Source organism: Equus caballus, chromosome 1, assembly GCF_041296265.1.
Source record: "Equus caballus isolate H_3958 breed thoroughbred chromosome 1, TB-T2T, whole genome shotgun sequence".
Lineage (NCBI taxonomy): Eukaryota > Metazoa > Chordata > Mammalia > Perissodactyla > Equidae > Equus > Equus caballus.
In genome coordinates, this window is record NC_091684.1 from 100,499,016 (window position 1) to 100,525,917 (window position 26,902).

General features: G+C 55.4%; 1 protein-coding gene across 13 annotated transcripts; it reads right to left on the reverse strand.

The window, feature by feature from the left end:
* Window positions 1-4,368: 4,368 nt before the first annotated feature.
* On the reverse strand, window positions 4,369-24,936 carry PRXL2A (peroxiredoxin like 2A). 13 transcript variants are annotated; one of them, XM_005602747.4, is made up of 7 exons: window positions 18,324-18,507; window positions 17,751-17,818; window positions 13,719-13,881; window positions 11,856-11,947; window positions 8,639-8,779; window positions 7,564-7,728; window positions 4,369-5,109 (listed from the first exon to the last, which is right to left on the reverse strand). In XM_005602747.4, the coding sequence occupies exons 2-7, from the start codon at window positions 17,751-17,753 to the stop codon at window positions 4,996-4,998; spliced, it is 678 nt and encodes a 225-aa protein (XP_005602804.1). In that variant the 5' UTR covers window positions 17,754-17,818; window positions 18,324-18,507; the 3' UTR covers window positions 4,369-4,995. The 13 variants fall into 13 exon arrangements, with proteins under 13 accessions (XP_005602804.1, XP_014589374.1, XP_023504737.1 ...); XM_014733888.3 differs by having other exon boundaries at window positions 13,719-13,898; XM_023648969.1 differs by lacking the exons at window positions 17,751-17,818; window positions 18,324-18,507 and adding an exon at window positions 24,783-24,936.
* Between the last annotated feature and the right edge of the window lie 1,966 nt (window positions 24,937-26,902).

Consider the following 26,902-nt stretch of genomic DNA (forward strand, 5'->3'; position numbering starts at 1 on the left):
TTTCAGTAAGTCTGTTTTGGAATTTCAAAGTCTTCGCTTTAAGTGCAGTTCTCAAATGATCTTATCGAATTGGAATGTCCCTTGTCATGGCCAACGTAACTCCCCCGAGGCTGGCATAGTTTGGTAGGGCCCTACTGCAAATGGTGTTCCAGCCCCCATTTCTGCCCAGCCATATCTGGCCACAAAAGGGGTGTAACCCACACTTCTGTCCAACTGTATTTTGGCCCCCAACCTCATGGTTACCAAGCCAAGCTCTCAGGACACAACATGAGCTTAGTAACGTCTTGCTAGGTGGTGTTTTTTTTTTTTGTAAATATTTATAGCTTCTGGACCATAATTTTTAAGCATGTGTGCCAAAAGGTGGCGTGCTTGACTCTTTAGATATTAAAGATTGCATTTAATTTGTCTGGCTCATGGTTCTCAAATCTAGTGCCCAAAAGACAAGTTTTGGAAGCTCAAAGGAGCCCCAAAGTGGCCGCTGTAATTTTGAATTATCTTTAGTATTATCAGTCAAGTAACGGGACAAAAACTTTCAAGAGGAAGGATGCTAGTCCTTTAATATAAAACCAGCTGGAGTTCCCAAGGAAGGCTGATCATTTATGGTTGTTCCGGAGCAATTATTCTCCTTAGTTTAGGAACGGCTGTTCTTGGATGACCAAGGCCAGAGGGTACGTGTTCTGGGTTGGGTATGTGCTGCTTGTGAGGACCACTTCCCAAGGTGTCACCCATGGGCCGCTGGTCTCTCTCTGATGTGTCTCAGGAAACCCTGGACACTAAGCAGTGTCAGGTTGCTCAGCGTGCTAGGACGACCAGTCCTTGACGTGAACATCCTGGACGAGCGCACGGAGCCCCTCCTGACCCAAGGACTGAGTGTGTCCTTCAGCTGGAAGGCCCTGCGAGACGGCCGCACGTCGTGGACAGAGTCCCACCACCTCCGCTAGGGTTCTCGTCACCTACAGACACCCCTCAAAGGGGTCAGAAGGAGCGATGTCTCTTCTTTTCAGCGTCAGAGGACCCTCATGTGGATGATTGGAGAAGCGAAGGGGTCTGCACTGGGTATCAAGAACAGCTGAATTTCAGATTGCAAGAGACTGTGGCCACCGTAACAAAATGAAAAGCGAATAGAGCTACAACATTCACCACCAGAAGCCCTTCAACTCACATCCTCCGCCTAGTGAAGAGGAGGATGGAGTACTCCCCTCCAAGAGGGAGGACAGCACCGGTTAGTCCGCCCCAATAGAATCTAGTCTTAACCTCAAGGAAAGAAATAGGAAGCTTGGATCCAGGAGAACTTACAGCCAGAGCTCGGAGGCTCGCTGGTGGAAATGCTAGAGAACAAGGGCCTGTTGGAGGCACCTCCCGTGTGACCGAGGTGGTGCCAGGGCCCAGGGTCAGCTGCTCTGGATCCTGCCCACTGTGCCAAGACATGTCAACCAAGGAAACATCACCACCATTTAAATAGCAGGTATTAGTTTGGCCAATTAGAACTGCAATTCAGGAGACAGATTCGGGTAGAAACCCAGAAGATGCTCTGATTAAAGGACAGGGGCTGAGAGATTTTTACAGAAGGGAGGATGAGGTGAGTTGTATTAAAGAAGAGTTCATTGGTGTTAGATGAGGTAAGGCTGGGTTTGTACTTCACTGATTGGTTAGCAATTTGGTCATCAGCAAAGTCCAGTCCTTACACACACGATATTCTTGTCCTTACCGACTACTTGGAATATTGGTGGTTTGGTCCAGTTGGAAGGTAAGGAAAATAAGATGTGCAAGGCAATTCCTCTGAAAAGGCTACTCTGGCTCCATTTGTGGGTGGGTGTGTGTGAGGAAGACTGGCCCTGAGCTAATATCCATGCCCATCTTCCTCTATTTTGTATGTGGGACGCCTGCCACAGCATGGCTTGATGAGCAGTGCGTAGCTCCGCACCCAGGATCCGAACTGGTGAACCCCGGACTGCCCAAGCAGAGCGTGTGAACTTAACCACTACCCCACCAGGCAGGCCCTCTGGCTCCATTTTAATATGGCCCCACTCATGTCATCTTTCATACACCTACAGACTATTTTCCAGAACTCTTCAGAGATTATCAGAACAACCTGGTTCTAGGTAAGTCCTCCTAAAGGTGTGAGTGCTGGCCTTCCAATCTTGACAGAGTTCTCTTAGGATGGTTCTCAACTTTGGCCACCTGTTGGAATCACCCAGGAGCTTTAAGAAATAAAGTGGCCTAGGTCCAATCCTGGAGATTCTGATCTAAGGGGCCAGGGGGTGTGGACTGGGCATCAGAATTTTTTAAACCTCCCCCAGGTGGCTCTCCTGTGAATCCAAATTGAGAACCATCAACTTTCCAGCAAGTTCTTCCTTGCATCGTCTTGGTCATTTGCATTCATATGGACTCTCAATTTGTTTATCAAATAAAGAAAAGGGAACCTGCTGATGCTTTTCAAAGGCTGCTGAAGCTTCAAGCCCAAAGCCCACAGATGTTAACGTCTTGGATTTGTAGGGCTTTTTACATTCTTGCTTCTCGAAGTGTGAGCCACCGCCCAGTAGAACCTAATGATCACCAGGCAGTGGGTAGAAATGCAGAAACTCTGCCCCCACCCAGGCTTGAAAACTGTAAAACTTTACAGCACAAGTCATTCTGTCCACCCCCGACACCAGGAGACTTGAGCAAACACTGGCATAGTTTCCAGCAGCTCAAGGCTGGTTCCCTGGGACAAACCAGCCCCCTTTGAGTTCCCGCCTGGCAAAGCTCCAGGCTACCAAAAGAACTGACCGTTTCTTCCAGCTGAACACCTGACCATAGGCCTCTGAGCTCCCTTTCCTTAAAGCATTTACTTAAAAATATTTGCATGTGTAAATCCTTTCTCTGTCCCTTCGAGATGTAGACGCTTCTGAAACCAGGAGGGTCTTTCTCAAGGACCAGGGGGCCATCCCTTTGAGATGTCACCATCATGACAGACAGGGGTCTATCTCCCCATCTCTGTGGGAGGGTAACTTGAGAAGGTAGCCCGTTAGCAGACACACAGAGCCTAACCACATGGACCAATTCCCCCTACCGCCCACCGGCCCTGTAACTTCCACTTCTCTGACTCTGCTCAAGCCCCTGCTTGTCCCTGCTCCCTATCCCTTCATTCTCCCTTTAAAATTCCAGTTGCCTGTGCCCTGAGCTCCGTGCAATACTGAGGCCTCTCCCCGACTACAGCAGTTAACAAATAAAGTCTGTCTTTACTGGCTTTAACTCATGTCTGGCTTCTCTTTAACTGTTTCCATCTTAACAACACCCTTAGGGGACGAGCGTGTGGATGAAACTTTGCGAAGTGCTGTTTTATAATGTTTATCGTTCCCTCAGCGACTTCTAATCAACAGCCCTGAACGCGAGACAGGAACTGTGATGCCCGTTTCACCAGCGAGAGCGCTGAGGGTCCGAGCTTGGCTGAGTCATACCGTTAAACTAGAACTTGAACTCGCCTCCTGGCTCAGACCGGGGCTCTTCCCACGATGCCACGCTAACCCAAGAGACGAGACCCCTGCACACGAGGACCAAGAGTAAGACAGCTGGTGACAGAGACCATGGTTAAGGTTTCTCTTTACGCATCCATTGCTGCAACGTCCCGCGGGCTCTACTCTTCTTTAATTGCCAGAGAATCTTTTTAAAGTCAAGTACCTTCCAGGCCCCGCAGAATTCTCATCTGAGTTATCCCACAGCTACAGGGGGATGAGACACTGGACGGAGCCTGTTCAAGTCTGCAGAAGCCCATCCCCTCGGGGGCCCTGCACACGCCATGCAGCCACCAGGCCCGGTCTTGGTCCTGGACCAGCTGCCCCTACTTGCTCTGCACACTTACTGCCGACGCTCTCCCAGCTTCCCCTCCAACCTCAGTCTCCGTTCTCGCCTTCCCGGGTAAACGCTGACACCCCTCCTGCTGGCTGCTCCGGTCCCCTGGGCCCCCTTCTCTGTGCTCCCATCCCCGCCTTCCTATCCAGGGCGACCTGGTGCTGGGCACAGACTCCCGAGGGCAGATCTCCCTTCCAGTTGTTGCTGACGTCAGACTCACTCACGTGACAAAATTTCAAACGTAACAAATCAACGAATTAAATTCCATCCCAGCCTCTCGGTCCCTTCTCCTCCTCATTCCCACATCAGGCTAAAAGAACACCAGCAGGAAAGCAGCTACCCATTTTAAATCCCCAAGTCACTCCTGCAGGAGAGATGGCAAAATCACTAATACGAGTGACAGGATGAATTCTGCTCATCTGCAAACCCCTCAGATCATCAGAACTACAGGAACTACCCCCTGACCCCTGACCCCCGGAGAACACTGATCTTTCAGGTTCAATGCCTTTGGCACCAGTGATTCAAATTCAGACGTCCTTATGGTAAATATTTTTATTGTTAGTTTTATCAGAACAACTTGTATGACAATTTCTGATGCATAAGTTTATCAGAGCCAGAGATGATCATTTCTTCTAGAAAAGCAACCCTCTGAGGTTAGAATGGAAGACAAAGAAAAAACAGATTTCACTTTAGAATTTACTGTCACCAAGCCCTCAGCAGCACAATTCCTTTATATATCACTTGAACATTACATAGCAAGTCATCAACAGAAAACAGACCCAAAACCTTATATCCTTATTCTTCCAGTCAATCATCAAATTTTCCTACATCTCTGAAAACACGAAAATAAAAATCATTTCAATAACAGCATCCAAACACCATAGACGCTGTAATGAGGTGCAGCAGTCCAACTTTAGGCCTCCTATTGTCCAGATTTCAGCTGAAATAGCCTCCATCGGTTTCTTAGATTTTATCACCTTGTTTGGGAGGCCTGGCCTTGCTGGGCCTCAACAGACTACAGCACTAAACACGTTAATGATCTATACTGAGAATGCGGTGTGAGTGGGTTTCTAACTCTTCGGGGACTCGAGTGGGAAGATGACGCACCCCGTGAACACAGCCGAGTGCCCCTGGGTTGTCCCTGAGCTGGGCCGTTTGACACAATCACTTTTCCTCAGAGGCCAAAGTCTGCGGTTTGATCTTCCTGGCGGCTTCCAGAACAGAATCCACGTTTACTTTGTCTCCAAATTCTTTTTCTCGGTGCTCGAGGAGAATGCCCTAAAAGGAAACAAGAGGGGACACCGTCTTCATCCCGAGTTGCTGGTTCAGGAAACAGGCCAGGGTGGCACCGACCGTTAAGCCTGCGCCCAGGCGGCGGGGAGCAGAGACCCGACTCAGCCCTGGCTCTGCTCGGGAAGGCGGACGCTGCCTTCACGGTATCTGGACGGCACAAGCAGCCCGTCGGGAGCAGGAAGTGAGGAGGGACTAACGTGTAAGGGGGCCAGGAAAGCTTCGCAGGTAACAGAGCGTGGAAGCACACTAGGACACTGGAACCCCACACACTCTAAAGAGGTAAAACAGACGGGATGATGGGTTTGCGATCAGCCTCAAGGAATCCTTGCTAGAGAGTTCTTTGACCATGACATCTAGGAACGCATCTTAAATTAAAAAAGTAAACATCTATACACATGTTCGTGTACCATTACGTATAAAGACTTTAAGAAAAGCCAGCAGCCCCACCACGCTGCGGCAACCACAGGGAGGCACATCAGGAGACTGTATTCACCTGCCTAGTAAAGCGGGGCACAGACGTCAAACATACTGAGGGGACAGACAGGGACACAGGAACGTTCACAACATACTGTTAAATGGGAGAACACCTAGGTTAATAAGACACCATCTTCTAAAAACCAAGTCGAAGGCCTCCGGGCCCAGCTCTGACCTGACAGGCTGTCCACGGTGGCTGAGAGGAGAGGCCGGCTCTGCCCACCTTCTACCGTCCCATTTTCACATTTTCCATGTTGAAAACGCCTTTCTTCTTTAAAGGAATGGTGCTTCAGAGATTACTATTACTATTACTATTACGAAGGAAACCCCACCGAGTGGCACCTGGCACAGAGGGACTGCAAAAACTCTGCCCCCAAGAAACATGGAGCCTTCCTTGTTCCCTGAAGCCCACCAGCCCGTCACCCGCCCACCAGGAAGGAGGAAGGCGGGAGCTCCAGGGGGCACCAACAGAGCCAAACACCACACCTAGCAACACAGAGAGCATGCCAGGCAGGCCTGGGAGCCTGTGAGCACCCGGTGAGTCACCAGGCAAGAGAAGGCTGGTCAGTGGGCCAACCCTGCCCAGAGGCTGAGGGGAGCAGGTAGGGGCAGAGCGCCAGCACGGGAAGAGGCTGAGGGACCCCAGGGCCAGGGCATCTGGGAGGCCTCTCCGGAGCCACCTCCGAGCGAGTTTCCAGGCAGGGGAGGGGCAGGGTCGCTGGGAGAGGTCGGATCTGAGTCCTGAGGCTCATTTCCACTGCACCACTTGCTGGCGGCGTATCCTTGGCTGAGTTATTTCCTATCTCTGGGCCCATTTCCTTCCAGGGAGATGGGAATAAAAACACCTAACACCCCAGACTGGCTGTGAGGGAGACGAGATCACGCATACGAGCACCTGGAACAAGGCAGGGGCTCCTGGCAGCCATTATCCTAAGACGTTCTGATAGATCTACCAGCAAGTTGGCAGGGGTTTATGTTAAATCAGACACTAATTCATGCCAGATTCAATACACACAAGCAATAGCAGTTACTAAGATTTAAAAAGAAGAGATCAGAAGTGAAGCTTAAAGTTGCAGGATTTCTATTCCCACTAGCTTTTATTCCTCCCAGACTGGGAAAAGCATGCAACGATCAACCTTGGCAGTGAGACCTACCCAGCAAGGTGTCAATGTCATCCCAAGGTTGGCAGAGACAGGCCCAGAGGTCAGGCCACCCATCTCCAGGTCCTCCTGCCCTGCCCTCGAGCCCACATCCACTTGACCGCATCCCTGCTCTGTGTCCAGCCGGCACCGGCCAGCACTGCCTCCAGCAGGGGCGTCACCACGGCTACCGCCTGCCTGGAGTCTGACAAGGAGCATCAACCACCTGCCCCTGGGCCCACAGAGCCTGAGAGCCCTGTGCTGACTCTGCACCCTCAGCTCCAGCGCCCCACACAGCCGCCCACAGAGGTCTGAGACGCCCCTCGCTTCAGGGAGAGCACACGTACCACCTCCCCCACCTCTCGCCACCTCCCCCACCTCTTGCCACCTCCCCCGACTGCGCCTGTTTCCATTTCTTCTCTCCTCTTCACTCTACTGTCCATGCTCATGACCTAGGACCACGGCAAGGGAGTAAATTCTTGACAGAACAGAAACCGTGCTTTCGTTCGAGCACAGAAAACTTGAGATTAGGAACCTGGGTACGGGCCTAGTGGTGCCACTGATGAGCTGTGCTCCCTGAGGCAGTCCCTCACCCGCCCTCCTCCCAGGTTACTCACCTGCAAAGCTCTCAGACTGTCTCATGACACGATTGTGATGAGTGAGGAGACTCACGTGTGAGGCGTCAAGAGAGCAGATTTGTAAAGGATGATTCCCCTTCCCCATGTTCTCTGGCTTTCTGGAAGGAAGGCTGGGAAACCCCGATATGGGGTCTCGCACTCACAGACACAGACACCCACAGACACAGAAGTGGACACCAGGGACTCACCTGCCTTCCTGACCCCACCACAAAAACTCCACCGAGGATGAAGCCTTCGCCTTCCAGGTTCCCAGAGATGCCTCTGTCCCAGGCCCGGAAGAAGTTACGCCAGACGCCCAGACGGACGAACCCTAACAACATCATCTTCCGCCTCTGGGGACCGTAGAACTTTTTCTGCAGGAGTAAGACAGACAGGTCCCGATGAGCAGGCTGAAGGCCTGCCTCCCCGAGGAGGAAAGGGCCAGCAGGGCGTTCAACACAAAGACCCAGAGCCGCTGGTTCATGTCCTTCTCCACCCGACACACACGGCTCCACCGAGGGCACCCTCAGCTGCCTGGGGACACAGGGAGCCTGGCCAGGTTCCCAACTCGAGGCCCGAGCTCGGGAACAGACTCCAGTTCGGACTCTAACCGCGTGCTACACATGCCCAGGGTTCTTGCCCATTAGGATGACGACAGCGCCACATGCTGCAGAGGTGACAGGAGAGGGGGAAGACACGTGGCTGCAATGGATCAAGGGATGGGGGCTTGCGGTGGGGGAACCCAATGGGGTTTCAGGCACAGGCATCCCTCAGCATCTGCGGGGCAGTGGTGCCAGGACAGCCGAGAATAACCCAGTCTGTGGATGCTCCAGACTCTTAAAATGGCTGAGTGTCTGCGTATAAGCGACCCACACCCTCCCGTGAATTTTAAATCATCTCTCGATGACTTATAATACTGACACAGTATAAATAGTTGTTATAGTGTATTGTTTAGGGAACAATGACAAGAAAAAAAAGTCGGTACAGGTTCAGTGCAGCCACAACCGCAGGCCTCTCCGTCCACAGTGGCTGAATCCGTGGATGCCAAGGGCCGACTGCATTTCCTGGGCTCCCGTTCCCAGTCCCAGTGCACGCAGGGCTCAAGCGATAACTGAGAAAACAGCTCTGCGCAGAGGGCTGGCAAAGCCCCTGCAAGCCCAGGGCGGCCGAAAGCGGGGCCAGCCTCCAGCTCTAGGCCACACGCACGCAGCCTGGGCCACTGACTTCCCACACCTGCATGCGACACCCGCCAGCCCGTGCCCCATAGGCTCACGGCGCTCGCACCTTCTCGTCCAGGAAGATTTCTCCTTTGAAGTAGGGCTGGAAGTCCTCCACCTCCGTACTGAGCTGCTCCTTGACCACGGCATAGAGGGGGACGCCCAGCTCGTCCAGCTTGGGCTTCAGCAGCGACAGGTCCATGGCCTCCTGCAAAGACAGGGCAGTTCAGGCACAGGAGTGCCTAGAGTTCTCAGCCAACACCACCTCTTCCCCATGGGCCCAGGGCGGGGCCGGCACTGAGTGCGGAAGAAAGAGGCAGCAGAACGCCAGCAGCGATTAAGGCCTGGGCTGCCCGGTGCAAGGCTGCCCCAGCAGGGCATGAGGACATCAGCCCAGGTTCTAGTCTCCTCCACGGCAGGAAGGAGAGGCTAGATTCCTGTTACAGGCGTCCCAACCACGGCCTGGGGAGCATCCGGTAACTAAGAGATGGCACCCAAACACTGTCTGTCTGCCCTCCTGGCCACAACGCCTCTCCCCCACCTCACTCCCAGCCCCTCCCCTGCACGGAGCAAAGCTGCAGGGGGCCCATCTGACAAACCCCACCCAGCCATGAGGACGGCCGCTTCCACACCTTTGCCGACTGGCTCCCCACCGACCGCCAATAACCCCCCCTTTCTCCAGCTCAAACCCTGCCCTCTAGAAAGGGATCTTGTTCTAAGAGCTCTCGCTGGCTAGTCCAGCCCGGAGCAAGGTCCCAATTCTCCAGCGTATCTAATCCTTCCTGCCTGGCGACTTGTCCTGTACTGACTGTGTGTCACCATGAAGACACCACTAAGTGTCTCAAAGTCAGACACTGCGTCTCCCAGCTCTTGGGTCCCTCAGGGCCTGGCACACAGCACTAGACACCAGGCGGGAAGCCGTGAAGGCGAAGGTGGACAACGGGGAAGATGCAGCTGAGCTGACAAGCAGAGACACTCCTGACTCACACGGCCTGCGTGCTGGACGGATAAACACAACCGCACGCGTCACGCTGCAGCTTTGACGTGAAGAACAAATTCCTTTTTCACATTTGGTGTCATAATCAGATCCTTTAAAATGTACCCGCCTCACCTCCAAAACAGCTACGTTGCTTTATGGCAGCAACTACACTGAATTTTTCATTTATTTTCTAGAACCACAACAAGAACAGCTAAGGAAGCAGGATACCAAGAGCTTCAGAGAGGCACAAACTTTGCCCCAGAGCAGAAAGGACCACAGGTCTGATGTGGTCTCAGACCAGCTGTGTGTGACACGAAAGGTTTTCCTCGCTCTTCCTGGGCCCTTTGCTCTGGGTGTGCTGCTGTGCAAAGCCGTGAAATGGAAACTGAGTCACACACCTCCTCCCACGGTCACTCAAAATAACTCTGACTGCCATCCAACCATCCTTCTAGAAACACAAGTTTCCACAAAATGCTCTGCTAGGATAGAGATCAGAGCACGTGAAAACAGGTCGTAATCTGAGCCATTGCTCTTGGCCACTCTGGGGTTTAACTGGTCTGGAGAAATCAAGTCACCCAGGCTTCCATGTCGGCATTCGGAGGCTTCACAGATTTGCAACCCAAAGGCCCGAGTTTAAACTTCCCCTCTTGGGGGAGGCAGAATAACACCCTCGAAGGATGTCCACATCCTAATTCCAGGAACCCATGAGTATGTTTTGTCACACGGCAAGGGGGAACTAAGGCAGCAGATAAAATTGAGGCTGCCAGTAAGCTGATCCTAAGGAAGATTATCCTGTGCTATCTGGATGGTCCCCACGTAAAATCACAAGGGTCCTCAAACGTGGAAGAGGAAAGCAGAAGAGTCAGGGCCAGAGCGACGAGCTGTGAGAAAGACTCGAGGGGCCACTGCTGGCTTAAAAACGGAGGAAGGGGCTGAGAGCCGAGGAATGCCGAAGGCCGACGCTGGGAAGACACAGAAATTATTCAGCCCAGAGCTGAAGAAGGATCGCAGTCCTCCTGCCACCTCCAGTTCAGCCCCGTGCAGAAGCCTGACCGCCACAGCTGTCCGATGGCAAATCTGCACTGTCTACAGCCGTGGTGGGGCAGTCCCCATGGCAGCAACAGGAAATCAACGCACGTCCCGACGGCAGCGGGACTTTGTCACAGCCTCTGTACCTCAGTTTCCTCCTCTGTAGAACAAGAATGACACCAAGAAGCCGTCTTTTCCAGGGATGGGGTGGGGAGCCACTGGGCAACGGGCACGAGAGCCCCAGGTGGGAGGAACAGCAGGGCATCACGTGGTCTAAGTGTCCAGCCCATCTGCACAGCCAGGGAGACCTGCAGGGCTGAGGGGAGGCACCCCACAGTGGGGAGGACGACCGGAGGAGCAAGGAGGACCCTCGGGCGGGGCCGAGGCCGAGACTGACTGGGGAAGCAACGCTGTCTCAGGAGCGAGAAGAGGGTCATTCCCAGCTCTCCCCCAGGCAAGGCGGTGATCTCAGAACCCAGGGCTTCTGCCACCAACCAACCGTATGACCACAGATAGGTCACCAAACCACTCTTGTCCTAGGTTTACCTATCTGTGAGGTGACAGGCTGGACCCTGCCTTCCTCTGACAGGCTTCCTCCGGTCTGAACAGACGATGACAGGCTCCTCAGAGGGAGACGCGAGGTCAGTGAGCCCCAACTCACACCAGACTCATGCCTACTGCACCCAGGCCCGGGGCATGACCCAAGTCTCCCGGCTCCAGGACCCATGCCGAGGGCGCACAGTGGGGCAACAGGCCGACCACAGGAGATGTGCGGCTGTCGGCCTCCAGCTGGGACTCCAGGCACCTCCTCAAGAAGAGGCGGACAGGCAGGTCCATCCTAACAGGGCGGCCTGGGCTTCCTCCTGTGCTGCGGCTGCCCCACGGGGGAGGCTGACCCTACGTGCCCAGGACCAAGCCAGACGCCTCATCCCACGAGCACAACCCTGTGCCGAGCATCAGGACATGGAATCAGACCTGGTCCCCATCCCTGATTAAATGGGAAGACGGTCCAGAATGCGGATAGAACCACAAGAGGGAGCGGCCTTGGGAGTCCCAGAGGAAAGTCAGGCATGCTGCCCACCCCAGGCTACGGTGAGCTGTTAAACCAACAGAAACAGAGGGGAAGTTAATAGAAATACCTAGAGCAAAGAACAGACACTGGGCCTGTGTTGACCAAGGGCTGAGGTGGGCCCACAGGTGCTTGTCCTGGCTGGAAATGCAGCAGGCCCCACTCGCTAGGACTCCTCCCTCTGCACAGACCCTCAAACGCACTCACCTCCCGACAGAGGAAGCAGCCCGGCCTCCGCACGGCCATGATCACAGCTCCATTCTTTTCCCAGAGCTCCTTGGCTTTGAAAGTCCTCGGTTCTGAGGGGAAGAGAAGCGAATTCAGTAGCATTTCCTCCCAGGCCAGCCCAGAGAAGCCACTAAGCAGCTCGTAAACGGCAGCAGGCCTAGCCGGGGACCTGGACAGGCATTTCCCATGAGGGAAAAGCAAACAGGAAACCCAGACAGGTGGTATCAATCCTGCAGAGGGAAACAAACAGCGGGAGGTCCCGGCGTCTCCCCAAAGGCCCCACCCCCATCCAATCTACTTGCAAACTTGGAAAAACCCAAACTGGAACATTTCTGGAAAAGCGGCCAATTCCTTTGCTGCTGGTGTCAATGGGCCTTGTGACAACCCTGCAGGGCAGGTACAAGGCCAACGTCTGAAAGCGATGTTGCACTTTGGCCAAGAAAACACCAACTCTTTAAAGAGCATTCAAAGGAAGAAAGTCAACAGAAACTTTAAAAAAAAATTTTTTTAAATATGTTAACTGCAATATTATTCACAGCGGAGGGCAGAAGACGCCCAACAAGGAAATGCCGAGGGGCAGTCCAGCACGGGAGCTCAAGCCGGCTCCACCGTCAGACTGAGTCCACATCCAGCTGTGCGACCTTGGGCATGCAGGCCTCCCTGAGCCTCAGTTTCCCCGTGTGTAATGCACATGTCTGGCAGCTGCACCCTGGGCTGCAGCGAGTCTGGAAAGATGGATGCACCAGTGCTCGCCAGTGTCCAGCAACACAGAGCCAGCGAGGGCTCAGGGAGTGTGACTACTTCAGCAATTCTCCGGGGAAGCCACGTCCCTGCGGGATGCGATGTGGAAAAAAAGGGGGGGAGGGGCATCTGTAAACAGGTGAGTCTGGGAAACCCTGGGTGAATGCAGCTCAACAGGGCCCTCCCTTGGCAGGGCTTCTGAGTCCCTCACGAGGGTGGCTGACGTCCTAAAGCTGCAGTCATAGACCCTGCCTTTCTCGACGGGCTTCCCCGTGTCCTGAACAGATGATGGCGGGCTCCCTCTGAGGACCCCACTTGGAGACCGCCTGGTCAGTGAGCCCCAACTTGCACCAGACTCATGCCCACTGTACCCAGGCCAGGGGCATGACCCAAGTCTCCTGGCTCCAAACCCCATGCCAAGGGCACACAGTGGGGCAACAGGCTGACCACACGAGATGTGCAGCTGTCGGCCTCCAGCTGGGACTCCAGGCGGCACCCCAAGAAGAGGCGGACAGGTGGTCCGTCCTAACAGGGTGGCCTGGGCTTCCTCCTGTGCTGCGACTGCCCCACAGGAGTGGCTGACCCTGCGCACCCAGGACCGAGCCAGATGCCTCATGCCACGAGCACAACTGTGTGCTGAGAATCGGGACGCAGAATTGGGTATACAGTGTTTCCCAAACTTATCCGACTTGGGAGCTCCTTTATTTGAAGATCCAGGGGCCCAGAATTGCTCAGAACACTCTGGAAGGTTCAGTTAAGCAAATGGCAGTATGACTAAATATTATGGCGCAGTTATTGTTCCAAGCAGAGAGACAACAACAGAAAGTGAAAAATGCTTCTTTTGATTAATATCACGGGCACCAAGGTCACACCCGCATATGGCCATGCACACGCAAGGAAAGAATTGTGCAAAAATAAAAACCATTCAAGGGCAACAGAATTATCAGAGATTTAAAAAGCGTTATTACATTTTTCCTAACATTGTTATATTGTCTTTTCAATTGAAAAAAAAAAGGGAGAGCTATTTTAAAAAGAAAAACATAAGTAAGCCTGAGCCCGGCGCTCTGGAAAAGTACCGGGACCAGCGGGGTGGCTGCTCACCCTTCTCCAGGGTCTTCAGGTCTGTGTCCTCCAGGTACTCCAGCGCTGCCTTCTGGGACTTGGGCAGGAACACGTCCGTGTTGGCCAGGAACAGGGCCAGGGCAGCGGCCCCCAGGGCCCCCACACCAATGGACCACATCCCCATGGTGAAGAGACTCGGATCCTGGAGGAAAAACATTTCTGGAGATTGAGAGGAAGGAGGAAGACATTACTGCTCCTGAGAGAGCTGGAATCTAACGTCTGGGCTCGGCTAACCAAGAGGCCAGAGCAAGGCAGGGCTGGGGCTGGATGAGGGCAGGGCGCTCACTGAGAAAAGGCAGCCCTCACAGACACTGCTCCTGCCGCCCCCTCCCGCACCCTCAGAAGGCAGCGGCCCCAGCTCTGGGGTGCTCCTCTGCATGAGCTGCGTCCCCTGGGGGCAGCAACTCCTCAGCCCTCTCACTCGATGCCTGTTTTCCTTCACGGACTCGGTGTCTCAGCCACCAGCTCCCCGGGGACGGGCAGCTTTCTCCTCGTGACCAGAGGATGCTCAGAACACCAGTCCCATTGTTCTGTGACCCCATCCTTCCTCCCCATTAGTCTGTGACTCTCTGGGAAACAGACACTGTGTCCTGTTCACGCAGCGCCAGCTGGTGCCCAGCAGGGCGTCCCCACTCCTGGGAGGCAGGAAATCTCAGCACATTTGTCCCCGGGAGAATCACTTTATGTTTCACTCATTACACAAGCAAACCAGGCTCAGAGTGAAAACAGAGCAAAAAAAAACCCCAAACGGCTGCAATACATAAAACCAGAGTCAACAAAACAGCAAATCTGTAAACATCCGCCACCTGTTACATCGTAAAGTTAACAGAGTGGCCGCCGTCAAACACCAGGGTGACAGTTTCCTCCCTTGACCAGAACCTCAGGGATGTCTGTCAAACGAGCGGGAGTAGAGACGGGGAGAGTGTGCTGAGAAACAGCCGGACACTGGGGTCGGCCGCAAGCTGGGCAAGAGATGCCTACATAGGGCGGGAGCTCAGCAACTGAATTGCAGTTCCAGGCAGGACCAGAAAGTCCAGCCTGGTTCCCAGCTCCCGTCCAGGAGTCTCACCAGGCTTCCTCCAGGTGAGAAGCAGCCCACCACCGCACAGCAGCAGGAGCCCGTCCGGCCTGCCCTCACCTGCCAACTGCTTACAATGCCCATCCTTCCGTTTGCCCCCTTGCCATCCTAGGATCTGACTTATACTGGAGGCTTCCTCCCTAAGTAGCAGCCTGATCCTGAGCACTGAGATCACCGGGTACAGGCCTGGGGGTGGGGGTGTCTGTGTGTGTGTCCCACATAACCTGACCCACCTCACCACAGACACACCTCTCCCTCGCAGGACGTGGCCGGGGAGAGCATTTCTCCAAAGGATTAAGCGGAGGCCTGGGAATCTGCCGTTACTGCCAAGGCAGGGGCCGTGTGGGATCCACCCCACGAGGCAGGGCTGGGAGCAACCTGGTGGTGATGACCTTGGGAAGAGGAGGGGAGGCCAGTGTTTCGGCCGTCTGGGAAGTTCAGATTTGAGTTAAGAAAAAAAAGGGAACTTCCAGGCGAGGGTGGGGGGCGGGAACGAGCAAATGGAAACAGCACTTAAGACAGAGGAATTTGGCACATGTACGCTGGACGAGAGAAGAAAGAGGGGAGGCCAGTGCGTGTGTGTGTGTGTGTGTGTGTGGGGGGGGGGGGGGTGGTGTTTCTGATGTGCTGGGAGGGGAAAGTTCCATCTTATAAGCTCCCTAACTCACCATGAGTCTCACAGGCTGGCGGCCCTGGCCTCATGCAGAAACGCAGACTCTCGAGCCTTACTCCAGAACTAAGATATCATAAACTGCACTTAAATCAGATCGCAGGCGACACAGACGCACATTAAGGTTTGAGAAGCATTGTCTCAGAGGAAAGAATTCAGGACTTTGTGCTCGGCTGGTCATAAGCCACAGAACAAAGCACAGGCCTGGGAGCGCCAGGCCCCACTCAAGGCCAGCTCCGCTCCCTGGCGCGCGGTGGGAGGGCAGCGATGCCTGTCACACCTGAGCAGCGCTCCACGCCTCTGCCTGGAAGGCCCGACCTCGCCCATCTTATTCTTCAAGACTCAGACGCCTCCTCCAGAAGTCCTCCTGGACGCTCTGCCTAGCCCCACTCCCACCCCCAAGAGGCGTTCACGCACCCCACCTCAGTCCTGGGCCCTGTGCCTCCCCACACCCTCTGATGTGCCCGACACTCTGACGTGGACCTCTCTGCCAGTGCTCTCTGCCCTGACTCTGTGCCTCAGTTTATCTCTGAATCTCCTGGACTGGCACAGTGCCTGCTGGGTACAACGTGGGCTCTCTGTAAACATTAATGATGGAAGCGAGGACGCACAGAGGACCGAAAGAGGTGGGAGGCCGCCTCCACAGGCCGGCTTGCAATTCTTTCCATGGACGAATTACACATTACCAGGTTAAAGTTCAGAGAACAATGAGAAGGAAAACAGCAGCTCCCACGCACCTGCTGTGAACAGCAGGCTCCCCAGAGCCGGGCCAACCTCTGCGCCTTTGCGCCCTCCCAAGGTGGCCCCGGATGTCTGACTCAGGAGCCCAGGGCCTGGGCCCTGATGACAGATCTGATAACGTCTCTGAGTCAGTGTGCAGAGGCTGGCCCACCCTCCCACAGAAGGGCTTCAATTCCTGGGAGCCATTCAGGAAGTCCAGGGGGTCCCCGTGGAGCGCAGTCAGCTCCATGCCCTCCCAACTCGCCACCGCTGCTCCGGAGGCAGGCAGACTCCCTCCCCCGCTGCCCGTCCACGATGATCTCAAGAGCATGAGGGAAGCGGACCCAACCTGCCACTCCGTCTATTTCCAAACCCTCATCAGCCCTGCCCTGTTCAATAAATCCAAGTGAGGAGGATGTAAAACCGAACGACGCATCATCCTCAAGAACCAGGCCTAGCACACGGACGAGAGAAATTCAAGCAGGACGGCGAGGCAGCTCGGCCCAGGCATGAACATGGGGTGAGAGCCAGGGACGTCTGGTCCAGGCAGCCACAGAAGCATCCAGAAGAAAGGGCTCTGGAGCAGGCGGGACTCGGGGGCAGGATGGAAGAGCTGGGCCAGGCCTGGGCGGAACAAGCCTCGGAAACAGCAGGCTGGCTGGGGGCGAAGGCACCCAGAACGCGGGCGACCCTGTCCCAAAGGCCCCCCTCTCTGCACGTCAAGCCCAAGAGCTGGAGTACACGACTGGGCTGCAGAGCCCCCAGGAGCATCGTTGCCCACCCCACCCCGACTCTGGCTGTGACCCAGCAAGTGTGAGCAGGGTCACTCCTTGGGGAGCGTGTGCCTGGTCCTCAGACCCCGCAGCCCCAGGATGTGAAGCACGACTGCCCTGCAGCTGGGCGTCAGGCCTCCACACCAACACCTGCTCCCGCCGGCCTCTCGCAGCCGCAAACTGACTTCTGGACACACCTAGAGCGTGTGCAGGTCCAGCCCCACAGCCAAGCCCCCTGAGCGACAAAGCCACCCTCACCCTGGCCCTTCTCGCAGCCACTGCCGCTCTGAATCCTGAATCGCAGCGATTCCCAGCCACAAGCACAGGGAGGCGGCGAGGAGCCTGAACAGCTGAGGGACGATGCATTTTCAAGGGGCCTTGAAGGCTCCCAACTGCAGGGAGAGGGAGGCCAGGAAAACCAGCATTCACTTAGCATCACGCGACATGCTCAGCCTAATTGCATTCACTCAATAGTCTTGTGAGGCAGAGGGGATCCTGTTTTATGGCCAACAATCCCAGAATTCAGAGACGCTCAGACCCTTGCGCAGGGTCACAGAGTAGCATCAGTACTGCGCCCCCGACCCAGATTCCCAGGGCTCCAAAGCCTGTGGTCCTTCCACATCAGACATTGTCTCCCCACTCATCCATTTGTGGGGTTCTGGAGGTCAAGCGGCATGATCCCCTTTGTCTTGAAGAGAATTTAAAAAGGCCCACTTATTTTCTCAGCCATCCCATATAGCCAAACCATGTTTACCCTGAAAGAAATTTACCATACGACAGTTGCCCCTTCTCTTCCTCCCCTTCTCTCCCACTTCCGCTCAGGAAAGGGTCAGGTTCTCTGAAAGATAATAGCAAGGCTGTTTACAGAAGGGCCAGCCCCACCTGACACAGCGACCGACCAGACCTTATTCAGTTCCCCGCTGTGGGGCTCAGCGGCCGGCTCCTCTCCCAGCCGCCCAAGGGCTGTGGCGTGATTAGACCACACGCAAACAGCTGTGGCAGCTCAGAGAGGCAGCCCTGGGCTGGGAAGGGTGTGGGGTGAGGGGGAGACCCAGCTGCACTCCTGAGGCCATGATGGGTCGATCCCTCCCCAGCCTCATCTCCCTCAACTCCGAAAGGAGGGGGATGGACGAGGCAGACGCTGAGGCTCCCCAAGCCCCCCAGTGACATCATGCAACTCCATCCCACAGCTCAAGCTGGAGTCTGCACACTCTGGGTTCCTCCTCATTTCCATTTCCAGACTGTTCCTTCCTGCAGCCCAGAGCTTCGGGAGGCACCTCCCCTGCCCCACATGTGGTCCCTCCTTCCCGACCTGGCAGCTCAAACCTGGGACAGGCACTCACCATCCACAGCGACCACACTCCTGCTCCTGCTGACAAAGAGGCTGGCCCAGAGGAGCCAGAATCAGAGCAAGCAGGGTGGCTGGAGGCGGGGCGGCAGGGCCCCGCCCATGACCGTCCACTGTCCACAGGCAGCACCGGGCCACCCAGAAACCCTGGGGCTCCTTCAGCTGCAACAGCCAATCTCAGAAAACATCAAAAGGGAGAGCTGCCAAGGCCCCCGGCCCTTCGAAAAGCTGAGCAAAGGGTGAGTCATTTGCAGTCATGCAGATGGCAACAGTTACCCCTCTCGCTACCCTGTGCAGACTGCCGAAGCGGAGTTGCACCGTAATCAAAGGAAGACGTCCCTTTCCCCGTGGCTGCTCCTGCAGCCTGCTCCCTGGCCCTGGTCTTCACCCCACACCCAGGAAGTCAGCTGCCACCCCCGAGGACCCCCACCTGCCGTCTATCCTTTACCTCCCTCTGCCTCCTTTCTCCTCCTGCCACATCAGTGCTCCCCTCAACCCACACGCCCTTCCTGGGCGACCTCACCTGCTTCCAGCGCTTTGCCCACCAGCTCAGGATGGGACTGGCTTCCCGGCTCCCCCTGCCCTTCCTGAGTCAATGCTTCTGTGGGGACCTGAAATTGGCCACCCCAAGATATGTCTCTTTGGCATCAGGATTATTTGAGGCTGATTGCTTTTGATAAACTGGGACAGGGAAGGAGGCTCTGAGGAACGGAAGTTGCCCTTTGTTAGGACACATTTACATTTGTAAGGTAAATCTCTATCTGTAAAGGTGCCTCCCTCTCTGCACCAGGAAGAAGAAAGGAGATGACTTTCTCTCTAGAAAACTCTTAATCAATACCAAAGGCAAGGACTTAAATCTGCATTTTATTGTGCTTGTCTGGTAACCTCCTGTAACTGACTTCCCTCCCCCTCCCAACGTTGGCATTTCTTTAAGGATTAAGCATCTTTCCTTAGGCTGGGAACTGATTGCTGCGCTCACCTGTGACCACCCAGCTCCAGACAATAGACTTGCCTCCGGCTATGCCCACTGAGATAGCAGACCCACTACCTGCTGTGTCCATCAAGCGCTGTGCCGACAGGGCAATCTTGTGACTATTGTGGGAGGGACATTTCAACCATATGTGAAATATCCTGTTTGGGGTATATAACCACTCTGTGCACCCCACTTCTTCAGTGTCCTTTCTTCCTTCCAGAAGAAAGGCCCTGGGCCATGGTTCCTCATAAAGCTTTGTTTAATTTTCTCTTGCTATTCTGTCTCATGTGAATTTAATTCGTTCTCCAGCCAGACGAACCCACATTTGGGAAGAGGAAATGTGTTCCTTCCCTACACTCCCCTGCAGGGCCTGGCCCGTGGTCTCTGTCGCAGCTCATCCAAACTCTCCAGCTCCGTGGATGACAGGGCATCCAGCCAACGCTCAGGCCATAAACTGCGTGCGCCACATTCTATTCTCCCTCCCTCAGCGCCCACATCCACTCACTCAGGAAGTTCTGTCCGTCCCACGGGTTGAGCGTGCCACCCATCGCTTCTGCGGTCCACCCCGGGCCCCGGGACTGTGTGCCTGCCCTGTGGCCGCAAGCCCAGGACTGGGCCTGGTGCAGCTCGAGGTAGGCTCACGCAGCTTATGACGACGACCCCGCAGCACACGGACAGGCCCCTCACAGCCTAGCTTGGGTCCACCTTTCTGGCCTCGTCCCTGGCTGCTTCAGCCTCCTCGCGGACCCTCCACGTGCAAGGACGATAGTGCTCTGGTGAGGCCTCTGCACGGTTGCTCGTTCCTTTACCCAGAATGCCCTCCCCACTCACGCCAACTGGGTAAAGGCCCAGCATGGATAACACTTCCTTCCACAGCCTTTCCTGGAAGCCCCAGCCACTGACTGCCCCTCACCTCTGATCACAGAGTGTGCATGCATGTGCAAACGCACACACACCTATGCCCCTTGCACAAGCAAGTGCACTTAGTGTGTTTTCATTATTTACACGTCTGTCTCCACAATACGGCAGAGCAGTCTGAGGGCAGAGGCTGCTGTCTTATTCAGCCCTGGATTTCTAGCACTTAATGCAACCGTGGGCCCTCCAGCACCAGTTCCACCAACCCTGTCTTATCAACAGAGGAATTAAGAGTGGTTTTTCAAGGAGAGACCCCCTGTCCAGTTCAGGCCGGCTGAGACCACGCACCCATCAACTAGGCCTGCGCAGATGCTCGACAAGTGACCTTTCCGACGTCAAGGGGCAAAAACTCCATCAGCTCATGCTCATGCTGCCATTTTGTGAACATGCGTCCTATGAAGAGGTGAAGCTTGCCTACGCGTGCGCAGATCATCAATTCCCTCACCTCTCCTCACCTCCAATCATCTACTCCCACAGCTCAGACCATCTTGCCCCCTACCCCATAAACATCCCCAGGCCCCCATTTTCTGGGAGGCGGACGTGAGACTGATTCTCCCGCATCCTCGCTGGGCCACCTTGTAATTAAACCCTCTCTCTCTGCCAACACGTCATCCTGGTGATTGGCATAATGGTGCGGCGGGCAGGACGACCCTGGTTCAGTAACACTGACACCAATCTCGGTAACTGGTAGTCATCAAACATCTAATGAAATGACCTGAATTGTACTCTTGGAATGCCACAGTGAAGGAGAGCTGGAACTAATTTGTAGCCACTCAATTTCAAATCAGCACACAAGGTAATTCTGGACTAGTCTGGCTGGTCTGAGCTTAAAGAAAGCACTCCTGTCTGGGGCTTAGGTGGCCTTGCGTTGGGTCCTAGCTCCACTGCATGGCAATCTGACCTAAGCCCCGAGGACCCTGGGCCTGCATCTCCCCACCTGTACAGACAGAGGCAGGAACGAGAAAATCTAGGAGGCTGTCTCAGTTCTGACATCCAAAGGCTCTGAAGGACCACATGGTTGCAACTGCAGGGTCACGACCGCCAGAGAGCCGTGGGGGCACCAGCCGCTGTTGCTCTCCTGCTGTTGCTCTCCTGCTGGGCGTGCTCATCTGACTCCCCACCTCCCCAGGCCAAACTCCTACCTGTTCAGGAAGCTGCCTCCCGCAGGAACTAATAGAGTCTTAATGAAACAAAGTATCAGCACTGGGTGGGTTAATTCATGCCTGAAACAAGTAGAGACAGCATCATATCCTAAATGGCCAGGGGACACCTGCCCTGCCCTGCCCCACCCGGGGAACCCTCCCTGCTCAGAATGAGCTGGCCTGAGGCAGAAGGAAGGACAGGGGTGTTGAGGGAGACAGAGGAAGCTAAGAGTGCAAGTGGGCCTCCCTGCCCTGCAGCCCACAGTGAAGCGGCTGGAAAGGATGCTTCATCTCCCTTCTCTGCTCTCCTCTGTTCCCCTTCCTTCTCTCAGAGCTCTAATTCAGCCCGTCCCTCTCTGAGTAAGTGAGGAAACCAAAGCCCAGAGAAGGGGCTAGCTAGTCCCAGGTCACATGGGGGGGGGGGGGTTGCTCAGTGGCTGTGCTAGGACTCTGGTCTGGGTCTCCCAACCCCAGTCCACGGCTATTAATTCTGCACTGAACACTCCTGCTGAGGCCGGAACAGTGTGGGGGCCCCGGCTCAGGGAGGGGGGCCCATGGGTCCTGAAGTCGGCTCCCGGGCCTGAGGAAGGCTAAGAGCAAAACCATTCCTGCGCAGGGCCTGGCAACACTGGCGGCTAGAGCACCCGCCCTTCCCAGTCCAGAGCTTTGCGAGCAGTTTACAATCCAAAGCCAAGTGTTTTCTTAAGGCCACACTACCCGTTCTCAGCCAAGAAGCCATTCTGCACCTCTCCTCCCTAAGGTAACAAGCTCCTGTCCATTCCAGCTGATAAAGACACAGGCTTGCAAACACCAGTTCAGCAGCCTGGTGACCCAGGCCCCCAGGACCCCACAAGCTCCCACCCACCCTTGTCATCAAGGACCGTGGAAACAGCCACCTGCAAGGAGCTCTCCCCCACTTACCTCAGTCTCCAACTTCCTGTTCTGCTCCTTGGGGTGACTGCCCAGCTCTGGCCCCCCCCCCCCCCCCCCCCCCCCCGTCCTGCTATCTAATTCACAAAGTTTCACAAAGTTCTGAACAGATGCTGAAAGCAGAACAAGAGGACACAATCAGGGGCCGGCCCACGTGGCGCAGCACTTAAGTGTGCATGTTCTGCTTGGGAGGCCCAGGGTTCACCGGTTCGGATCCTGGGTGCAGACATGGCACAGCCATGCTGTGGTGGGCGTCCCACATATAAAGTAGAGGAGGATGGGCACGATGTTAGCTCAGGGCCAGTCTTCCTCAGCAAAAAGAGGATGACTGATGACGGGGGATGTTAGCTCAGGGCTAATCTTCCTCAAAAAAAAAAAAAAAAGAGGACACTATCAGCTCCTGGGCAACCAGGAGGCACTGCCAAGGGTGAGGAGTGTGGGGGCTGGGAGAGGCCTTTCCTCTGATCTGTTATCCTGAAGCTACAGAGCTCCCTAAACACCTGGCCATCCTGCCACTCCCTTACACAGCCTCCTGCCTGCGCTGAGGGCATCTGCTTTATCAAGTTCTACAAGTGTCACGGGAAGGTAGGGCAATACCATGAAAGACACTGGGCTGCAGGACGAAAAACCTGGGCTCTCCTTCTTTGCCTCATCCCTCTGAACCTCAGGGACCCCTGCTTACAAACAATGGCACTTTGAAGGGTTGTCAGGAAAGACATACGAGAAGAGCAACGCGGTTCTCTTCTTTGCGGGGCCCACCCATTCTCTTATGAGGGCAGGACATCAGGACAAAGGACACGAAACACTGTGAACAACTTCTCCCGCTGTGTCACTGCAGGCCTGCCTCCGGGATGGAAGTTCCAGCTCTGGAGGGAACCCTGGCGTGTCTCAGGCCCCCTCCACAAGGCATCCTGTGCGCTGCCCCTCCTGCAGCCGGCCAACACTGCCTTCCCCACCAGCAGCACCAGAGAAGGCAAAGGGCACTGCCCGGTTGTAACCTTCCCGTGTCAGAGGCCACTGAGCTCAGAGGGGAGCTGAGAGGTTCCCTTCCAATGCCTCCAGACAGTTCTTGCCACACAAGCCCCAGCGGAGGGAGACTTGGCATGTCTCCCTGCTCAGTATTTCACCAAGAGGCAGGCACGCAGCTGGCATGAGAGCTGCCCTATTTCTGGGACGCTGTCAGCGCCCAGGGCTTCGAGCCCCAGAACTCCAGTCCTCACCATTTAATCGACAGAAGCAGATAAGACAGGCATCAGAAATGCCTTCCAAACCCCTCAGGACCAATGCATGAGGTCTCTTCTCAATGGGACGCCCTTAGGAAGGAGAGTGACTGGGAAGGGTCACACCAAGAACAGCTAAAATCAAACTCAAATTCCCAGAAGCTGTAGGAACCTGGACACGGCACTGTGTTTGCATCAGCAGAACGACAATGATTCCGGAATTACCTTCTACAGAGTTCTAAGAATCAGGATTCACCGTCTAGGTGGTGCTTCGTAAGCCACCGTACAAAGAGTGACATAAATGTGAGGAAGAATTCTTACTCATTTCTGGATTAGTCAAGGATGGCCCCTAAATGTTGTCTGTACACGAAATGGAGGGGTTCTGATGACCGGGTATGCTCGAAGAGTCAGGTTCGCATTCTGAATCCCAATTCTCAGCCTCCAGGACTGGGCTGGGGCAGAGCATCCAAGACCACACAAGCTGGCTCCCGACAACGCTTCTCAAAATAAACCCTCAGTAATTATTTTCTTGTTTTAATCAATCTGTCAAGCTCAAAGGAAAATACACTAAAATAAAAAAACAAAAACATAATTGAGGTCTAGGTAACTGGCCTGTAGAAACAGCATGGCCTGGTAAGGAAAAGAGGCCCAGAGTCAGCAGGGACTGGACCCCAGCCTGACGTCTGGACACCCTGGGTGCTGTGCCCCATAGCCCTGGTCAGGGGCCCTCCACCTCCTTCATCTCCGGCCCCTGCCACAACCTCGAGGACATACTGTCTGATGGGTGCCGCGTTCGTCTTTTCCTCCCCAGACTTTAGCTCAGTCTCGCACTGTACAGCTGGGGTCCCTTCAGTTTTGTCCAGAGCCTGTGCCCTTCGGGGGACGGAGGCGAACAGGCGCCTCCGGGATGCTGAAGATGCTCAAGAACAGAAGCGATCGCGGCCCCATAAAACACGCGACCCTCTGCCAGCACCGGCCGAGGGCGGGACCTCCCGCAGCCCCCGGCCCCACGGGACGCACGCGCCAGGGCAGGGCCCTCAGCTCCGAACTCTGACCCTATGATGCCGGCGGGTCGGGGCCAGCATTCTCCCCAGCGCGGGGACCAGCGCGGGCCGGCCCGGTCCACACCCCGCTCGCCGGGTCTTCCCGCCGCCCGCGCCGGGGGCGGGGCCGCAGGTGCAGGTGCAGCGGTCGCCGCCTCCCGGCCCGCCGGAGTGGCGCACTGCGGCACCGACTGCCGCTCCTCCCGCGCCCGCCCTGCCCAAAGACCTCACCTGCCGCGGGCACCCCGGCGCGCGCCCCCGCGTCTCGTGCCGCCGCCTTCCTTGCCGACCCCGGGGCTCCCGCCCGACCCTACCCGCCCGGGCCAGGCGGCCGCGCCTGCCCAGGCGCGCTGTGCCCGCCGCCCGCCGCGCCTGCGCAAACGCTGTGCCTGCCGGCCCGCTGCGCCTGCGCAGACATTGTGCCCGCCGCCTGCCCGCCCGCCCGGGGAGACGCGGTGTCCGCCGCGCATGCGCCGGCGTCCTCCGGCCGCGGGGACTGTGCGTGTTGTGTGCTCGTCGCGCGCTCTCTGCTCTGTCCTTCGCGGGTGATGGAAATTTACCCCTGGCTCCTTCCAGAGCAAGGAGGCTCCGATGCCCTCCGTGGATCCGGAGGCACCTGTCCTGGAGCCGAGGGCCGCCACTTTTAGCCCTCAGCTAGTTTTTGCGCAGTTTCCTGATGGCTTGGTGTTTTGGGGCGTAGAGAGGGGGAATCTTTAGGATCGACGCATGCCGAGAAGTGTCCCTTCAAGCTTTAGAAGCAAATTCAGAATCGCTAACCTCTGACCCCATCCCACGCTTTCACACCACAATGCTGGCCCTGGGGCAGAGGGTGGCGAGTGGTAGCTTGGAGCGCCGCTCCGGGATGCTGCCTGCCTGCAAATGTCTTGAATCAGCCTGGTCTGCTTTGACCACGCTGGTTCATCCGTTCATTCGGTCGCTCATCGACTCCTCAGATGTTAGCTGTCCGCACTGTGTTATAAAAGTGGGCGATTGGGAAAACACCTTTTCAGAGGGAGGAAGGGCTGATGCGCGATACAACACTTAAAATATCACTGGAGCACAGTCTGATCAGCCACAGGGCAGCGGGAATGAAGCCGCAAAGCAGGCCTGACAGCCCGCTGGTCAGTGGTGGCCATCTGCCTGCAGTGCCCTCTCCCACTGCACCTGGGAGAGCCCTACTGGTGTACAGAGTCCAGAGGCTCCCCTGATTGACCCTCCTGACCTCCCCTCGGACTCCGGGGTCCTTGTAAATTTGTGGACCGGTAGAGCCTAGTCAGGAGGTCTGGTAACCAGCTATGAGTCCCTTCGCTTCACCTCGGGGACCCCGGAGCCTGGCCCAGGGCCAGCGCAGAGGTGTCCTTGGGAAGTGTGAAATGGAGGGTGGATCAAGACTGAGGATGAGAGGATCTATTTGAGTGGTCATGCAGGCTTCTTGCAAGGGTAGGTATTTGATTGAAAGGCCCGAAAATACTTCGTGTAATTTGGTACAATGTGGGTACAGTCACAAGAAGTCAGTTTACCCCCAGAGCATCTGTCTTGCTCCTGCCTGTAAGGTTCATTCTTTCCATCCTGAAGTAGGATGTTTGGTGAACCGTGAGGAAAGTTGCAGGACAAAAGCGCCGCTTAGAACAAAACAGGAAGCCGTTTCCTTTGGCTGTAGGTCCCCAGAGGCTGACCATTAATGACAGAACCATTCAGGGGTCAGGGATAGCAGGATCCTGGGGTGGCAAGCTCCCTGAGGATCCAGCTGTGGTATAATTAGGAAATGCAAAAAGCCATGATGACGTGAACACTTCTGTAACATTCTAAAGCGCTGGACTTCAAAAGCCGGGCTAGATCTGATAGCTAATTAACACCCTACTCGCACTCCCCGTTTGTCCAAGAAGGCACAAGCTGAACTCATTAAAAAGCAGACACCAGGCCGGTGGAGTAAGTTACGGGCAAGCAGGCACAGGAAAACTCACTCACAAAGCTCAAGGATTACAAACAAAAACTCCAGCCTGCCAAGTTGTAAAGAGAAAAGTAATTCTAGTGTTGTGAAGACAGAGAATAACCTAGATTTTGAATTTCAGGGAGTAGAAATTAAGGTCGACTAGGAGCTTTGTGACAACTCAGATAACTTGGTCATTGTCACTCTCTTGACAGGAGCTGGAGACTTTTCCGTCCTTCACAGATCCCATAGGGTGGGCAGAAAATGTTGCTGGCAGGAGGCAGATGTGGGTATAGATGGGATTCTTTCGGGGTCCCAGCCACGTCTAGACTCAGCCGGCTTCGTCGGCTCACTCAGCTGTCATCCACGCCACCAGCAGAACGTCATTTTTTAAGCTGATGGTCCTGCAGTTTGTCTGGGC